General features: G+C 42.7%; 1 protein-coding gene across 1 annotated transcript; it reads right to left on the bottom strand.

Annotated features, from left to right (window-relative positions):
• Window positions 1-1,155: 1,155 nt before the first annotated feature.
• Window positions 1,156-2,128, bottom strand: LOC142499406 (olfactory receptor 8D1-like). Its single transcript, XM_075608730.1, has one exon. The coding sequence runs from the start codon at window positions 2,124-2,126 to the stop codon at window positions 1,170-1,172; it is 957 nt and encodes a 318-aa protein (XP_075464845.1). The 5' UTR covers window positions 2,127-2,128; the 3' UTR covers window positions 1,156-1,169.
• Between the last annotated feature and the right edge of the window lie 5,057 nt (window positions 2,129-7,185).

The following is a 7,185-nucleotide window of genomic DNA, read 5'->3' as shown; positions in this document are numbered from 1 at the left end:
ACAGGGGAAAAAAAACATTTATAGTGCAGAAAATCAGCCAATGTGAGAGATTTCCTCCATAGGCGTTCAGAGGAGCTAGTGTAAGTGCAAAGGGAGAATATTTGTGAATTTAGCCAAGGCTTTGGGTTAAAGGGAAGGGTGTGCCAGATCTGAGAGAGGGCATATAGATCAAGCGAGGAGGAGAGGTGACTTGTAAGAGTTGACAAGTTTGTCAATTTCAAGGGAGAAGAGAGGTTAGTGTTTAGGATAGATGTCAGAGCAGAGAGATCAATGGAGCGGAGGTCTCGAGAGTAGTGAGTAGGACCGATTGGAGGAGGAAGGGGAATGATGAGTGGTGGTGAATAACAGAAGGTGATGGTCAGAGAAAGAGAAAAATCAGAAAGAAGTTTTGAGTAAAGACCAGGTCTAACTAGTAACCACCATTGTGGGTGCAGGAATTGGTCCATTGGTGGAGACCAAAGGGGAGGTTACAGAGAGAAGGCGAAATGCCCAGGATACTGAGGGAACATCATAATAATTGAAGCCCCCCTAGTAAAAGGATAGGCGAGTCAGAGGAAAGAAAGGAAAGTCAGAGAAAAAAGAGGAGGTAGAGGATGTAGAGGGTTGGCGGTCTGTAGATGACTGCCACATGCAGAGAGAGAGAGAGATGGTAGAAAAGTTAGACAGCGGGAACCTCAAAAGGAAAAGAAAGATACAGATGGAGGCATAGTGAGGAGGTGATAGTGGCAGCAGGAGGAGATCTGCCCCTCCACCTTGGCCACTGGGGCGTAAGTGTGAGTGAGATTGCCATAGGAGACCGCAGCCTCCACAGCAGAGACATATAGAGTATATATTCAATATTGGGTTATTTGTCTATTGTTGTATACTTGAGGTCACTCTCCCATTAGCACTCCAATTGGCACAAACAAATATATACAGTACGTATATAAAATACTATGGGTCTGGTTTTGAACTTGCAAAGATTGCATAGTAAAAAGAATAAACAGTATATATATATTTATATTATTATGTAAAGATATTTAGAGCCAAGAACAGATACGTATTCAATTTCCAGATAAAGCAAGCTTCATTGTTTCTAGCATATCCCGTTATAACTTAGAATAACCGTTACCATGGGTTTCAATTGCAGTGATAGCACCTAATATCACCAGAGGGAACAATAACGCTGGCTAAATCTCTACCTGTAATACTTTATACTGTTTTAATGCCCGCCTCAGAGCAGACTTTACATCTTTATTTTTCAAACTGTAAATCAATGGGTTGAACATGGGAACAATGGCAGTATATACAAGGGAAAAAAGCTTATCGGAATCCAATGAGAACATTGACGTTGGTCTCAGGTACAAGCATGAAAGGGTCACATAGAAGAGAATTACAACTGTAAGGTGTGAGGAGCACGTGTAAAAGGCTTTATGTCTCCCAGTGGCAGATCGGATCCTCAATATTGTGCTAATTATGTAAATGTACGAGATTAAGGTAAGCAGAAAAGGAGTGAGACCTGAAAACACAGCTTCAATTAAGATTGTATGCTCCAGCAGTGACGTGTTGTTACAGGAAAGCTTCATAAGAGCAAGGAGATCACAGAAAAAGTGATTAATCACATTGGATATATAGCATGAGAATCTGTAAACTATATAAGTAAACGGCAGAGTGTCTGTAAAACCCAGGACCCAGCAAACAGTGGCCAACACAATACAGACTTTACTGGTCATGACCACTGGATAACGCAAGGGGTTACAGATGGCAACATATCGATCATAACTCATGGCTGTTAGTATCAACAACTCTATGCCTACCAAGGACATAAAAAAATATAACTGTGCAAAACATTCTGAAAATGAAATACTGTTATCCCCAGAAATAAATGAAAACAGGATCCTATGAAGAGTGACCGTGGTGTACATAATATCCAGGAAGGACAGGTTGCATAGGAAGAAGTACATTGGAGTATGCAGCAGAGGGTCCTTGAAGATCAGTAATAAAATGGTTATGTTTCCACCAAGAGTTATCATATAAATGAGCAAAACCAGGACGAAAATTGCCACTTGCATCTCTGAGGAGTCAGAAATACCAGCAAAGATGAAAGACGTCAACGTTAGATTTTTCTGCTCCATCCCTCTTGCCATGTTTGCTGAGGAAGAAATAATAAAAGTTATTTGAGTGTATTAATTTGAGTTTTTCTCAGTAATGCTTCTGTCTTGACCTTACCAAAGAACACAGTGGTAATGAGAGCTACAGGAGGGAAAGTAACGCAGCAAACCCATACAGTAAATACCTGTTCCTTAATTAGGAGAGCAGGTGAGGGGAATTAGAACCATTATAAACTCTGGCCTGGACTTTCTATCCACCAGCCTCTGTAAATGTGAAGCTGTGGAATGGATCCTTTTACACTATTTCTGCACTTTCTGATCTAAATCGGACAGAAAGCTGCCTAATATCCTCGGACTATTTCACAATCTGTATTTCCCTTAGTGCACCTTATTTTTTCTATGTCCAGGGGTTGAGCGAATACATTTGTATTGTTATTTTGATCTTGATAAATACTTTTTTTTTTGCAAGGACAGATAATCTACTTGACTTATCTACAAGCAGGGCCCCCAACAGAAATCATGGGGCCCAGGACAAATGAAAGGAGCAGGCTCCCCCCCACCCTCCACAACCCATAGCGCACCTACCATGAAAAAAATGTTTTAAGCACACAACTTTTACTTAACTGTTTTCTTCTTATTGTAATACGGAAAAAAACCATTACAATGCAATCTGTTTATTACACCCCCACAATACATATAAAAATACACCCCCACCCCCCCCAATACATATATAGGTCCAACCCCACACATCAATAAGATAATGAATAACATTTGGCAAACACTTCACTACAAGAAGATAACAGCTTACCTTAACAACTGGGGCTGGGGCAGGAGGCTGGCACGTGGGGAGCTGGGATGGCGGACGCGTGCTCGCCATGGCGCTTCCTCTCCGTCACATGTTGGACGCTACTCATCTCACCCCTGCAGGCCGGACACCCTGCGCATGCGCACGGGCAGTGCTTGATGTGTGTGTGTGTGTATGTTGGATGAACTCACTAATCTAGAAAAAAAAACCCAGATGTGAATGACTAATTTCCTGAACCCCTTAACCAGTGTCTGGATGCCCCCGATGCACAATTTTCAAAGGCAGCCATCCCGCCTGGGATCTTACCTGATCCGCAGTCCCTCAATGTCCAGGTACCTTCATTCCTGTAATGATATATACTGGAGGGGAGGTGTTCCCTACCTGTCTTCTGGGTTAGGGGGGATGCTGCTGTCTCCCGTGGGAAGCTTGAGAGTCAGATCTGGAAGAAAGCAGTATAGGTTATTCCGGTATAGGTATAGGACAGTTAAGATATATAGGGTAAATAAGATATCCAGAGTGTGAGACAGAGAGTGTGTGTGTGTGTGACAGAGAGAGCGCGAGACAGAGGGAGCGAGACACAAAGAGAGCAAGAGACAGAGAGTGTATGTGACACAAAGAGACAGAGAGAGAGAGGGAGGGAGACAGGGTGACAGAAAGAGTGGGTGGGTAGAGGACTGACTGGAGACAGGGAGGAGGCCATAGGAGACCAGGGGGAGGGCTAGGGGAGACCAGGGGAGACATGGGGGGGGGCAGGGGAGGCCAGAGGTGAACCAGGGGAGGCCATGGGGGGCCAGAGGAGAACCAGGGGAGGCCGTGGGGGGATGAGAGGAGGGCGTGGGGAGACCAGGGGAGGGTGTGGAGAGACGAGGGGAGGGCGTGGGGAGACTAGGGGAGTCCATGGGGAGGGCATGTGGGGTCCAGGTGTGGGCGTGGGGAGACCAGGGGAGGCCAGAGGAGACCAGTGGGGGGACCAGGGGAGGCCAGAGGAGAGGCATGGGAGGACATGGGACATTGCTTACCTGCTCTGTGCTGGATAGAAGAAATGGTGACTTCACAGCTCAGAGTCTGGCTGTGAGCCCCAAAAAAATAAAATCCTGGCAACGTGCCAGCCAATCAGGTTGTGTGTGTGTGTGTGGGGTGGGGAGGAGCAGGGGGGGGGGTTCCGGCAGGGGAATTGTAGGGATAGTCAGCGGGCACAATCTGGTTGCCAGGGGCGACTGGAAAGCCGGATTTGTCAGCACTGTGCACTGGGATTATTTTTTTTAGACGGGCCCTGACTCACGGGCCCGGGACGCCAGTACCTTCTGTCCACCCCTGTTGGTGCCCCTGTCTACAAGGCATATTGCAATGTTAGATACATGATAGCAGTGTAATCTTCAGTGGAAGAGTTGCAGAGCACAGCAGCAGGGGGAAAATTGGAGCATCAAAAATAGGTAGGTGTATGGAACAACTCTGATGCGTTTTGGGCGTAACCTGCCCTTTGTCAAAGAGTATAATATAGTATTGTACTCTTTGACAAAGGGCAGGTTACACCCAAACGCGTGAGTGAATGGATCATTGATCAAGTCTGCATGAAGAAATCATTTTAACTTCAATGAACATATTGCATCATTTGGCTCTATATAAGGGACTTGAAGATACTTATACATGGATTAATCCTGTTCAATTTTCTGTTGCACTGATCTTGGGACTGCCTGGTCCAATTCTTCTCTTAGATACATGCTATGTTGGTCCAAATAAAAAGCAACTCATGCAATAAATAATGAGCTATTTTTAAGAGTAAACATACAACAAAATAAATAGTCCTGCACATATTTGTAGTCCAAAAACGTTTTACTATACAGTAGCAGTGCTCGTACACAAAGAATTACAAGAGAAAATGCCACTTCTTTGTTAGCATGAGCCCTCACGCACAAAGTTTATATACTTCTGTATTATTGCATAAGGCAGTTACAGAGCCAGGTAGAAACATATTTCTATAAAGTTCCAAAGAACGTTGCAGGGGATAGAAGCTTCCTCCATGAATTTCCCTGATCATAGATACATAAATACATACAGTAGGAGCACGTGCATTAAGTGCCGGTACGGTTTACTCCACCCATTCATGCGTTAATTCCCATTTAAATCATTGGGAGTGAACGCCGGAACGTGCGAGATAAATCGTACCAGCACCTGATGCATGTGACGCATGTGTAGTTTAGGTTGAAAAACAAGACGTCCATCGAGTTCAACCTTTTATTACATTCTTGCACCTCCACATCTACACCCACACCAGTGGATGAAAGCTGTTTGCAAAATGTTTGGCTGGCCAAACAAAAGCTCTCAAACTGTTATCACAGGATGAATTTAGTCCATTTTCTAATTGAGAAAAAAAAGATGAATTTTCTTTAATAAACAGGATCAAATAGGCCAGGCATTGTGACATGTATGTATTGAGGTGAAAGATTAGGCAATTGTAAGAAACTGATTTACTGTTTAAAGTTATAATCCCTGCCCGTCTTGTGAAGCCCTAAACTTTCAGATTTAATTTGTTTTTAGATTTGTGAGGGGCTTTTTAAAATTACTATATATACACACACAAGGAAGCTATTTGTACGTTTTTTGCTATCGCTATACTATTACCCCGTTATGGGTGTCGCTGGGGGGGGCTTGGTGTCGGGAACTCAACAGCAAGAGTTGTCTTGTCTCTTGTTCAGTATGAACATACTGGCTTAGCTAATAGAACCTCCATTGCAGCTCACTGTGTTCTGCGGCTCATCTTGACACTTTAGTATTTTAACAGGATAGAGATACTTGTAATTAGGGGATACAATTATGGGCTGTCTCTGTTTCTGGTCTATTTATTAAGCTCTGCAGAAAAATGATGTCATCAATTTGGTCATAGACATAATAGTTACATAATAAATGAGGTTGAAAAACAAGACATGCCCATCGAGTTCAACTTCTGTTAAATTTAGATGACAGATACTTATTCTATATTTGTATTTACAGTATATTGATACAGAGGAAGGCCAGCAAAAAACCCCCAGTGAAACATGATCCAATGATGTCGCACAAGGTGAAAAATAATAATCGCCGGGTGAAAGCAACAGATGCTCCGCTCCTCGTGTCGTCCGACAGGAGGAGCGGAGCATCTGGGGCTTTCACGCAGCGGTTTCGAACAATCCAGAGTGGCTAGTGTTCTCTTAACACACTCATTGCGCCAAACAGACTGGGAGTGTGTGAGTGCATCCCCCTACTTTCCCTGTTCTGGCATTGCATATTAAATGTACTGTAATTGTCATGTTCTTCTTATGGTTTATCATCTGAGGAGGACTTCAGCGTGCAGTTATCATAATCTAAATAACGGCATTTTGGTCATTTGACTAATACGGAGCAGCTGTGAGTGCTTCATTTCACTTACTGGGCACTGCACAGGATCACCTTGTTCACACTTATTTGCGTCTTCATTTTATGTATCATTTGTTCACACGTACTAGTGACTGTTTTTTGTAGGCTGCACAAAGTTTATAGAGTTATTTTGCACCAGCAAAACCACTTGCGCACGTGAGGGATTTCATTTGCGCTCCTTTATTGTTATTCAGTACTACTATTGAGACATATTTCCACCTTAAATTTTAACTGCAATGATCTACTATTCAACTGATTGCTCTGCTCAGTTAAATGTATTATTAAGTATCAGTTCCGATTCTGTCCGCTGGAAGAGATGCTGGAATCATGCAGGTTAAATCAGTCGGATTGCTCTACAGTCCAAAATTTTTTTCTATAATTGTTTAAATTCGGTCATAGAGAAAAACAATGTATTTACAGGAGGACAGACTCTGACTTTTTAAATTCCAGTCAAAGCCATAATTAACTAATGGGATATTCTTGAGTGTGCTTTTCCATTGCAATGAGATACCATAGATGGCTGCAGATAGATATACAGTAGTACCATATAGCACTAGTAGTAAGAAGGGTAATTAAAAATAGAGGTAAATGTAAGTTTGAATATAATCTGGATGCTGTTGGCTGAAGTACACCTAATATGTCATACTCCGTTGAATTTCACAACAAATGAGTTAAGGTACCGATCATTAAACAGGATCAAAATAAGAAGGGAAAAGATCAGCATTATAATGAGAATACATTGATCTGTAGATCTGAACGTGCTCACATACCTGCTCTGGTGTTTTGAATCCGATTTTGGAATGGGATTCATTTAGGGCTCTGAAAGTATTATATAGTGGTATACTTGGGGACATGTCTCTAGTGTTTATCATGAAAAACAGAATACATCATTAAGGGAAT

This window comes from Ascaphus truei, chromosome 7 (assembly GCF_040206685.1).
Source record: "Ascaphus truei isolate aAscTru1 chromosome 7, aAscTru1.hap1, whole genome shotgun sequence".
NCBI classification, from domain to species: domain Eukaryota; kingdom Metazoa; phylum Chordata; class Amphibia; order Anura; family Ascaphidae; genus Ascaphus; species Ascaphus truei.
The sequence above is the reverse complement of the archived record's forward strand: the minus strand, read 5'-3'. Positions and strand labels throughout refer to the sequence as shown.

Excerpts from the sequence above, each read along its gene's own strand:
- LOC142499406 (XM_075608730.1), bottom strand. The coding sequence starts at position 2,126 with ATGGCAAGAGGGATGGAGCAGAAAAATCTAACGTTGACGTCTTTCATC.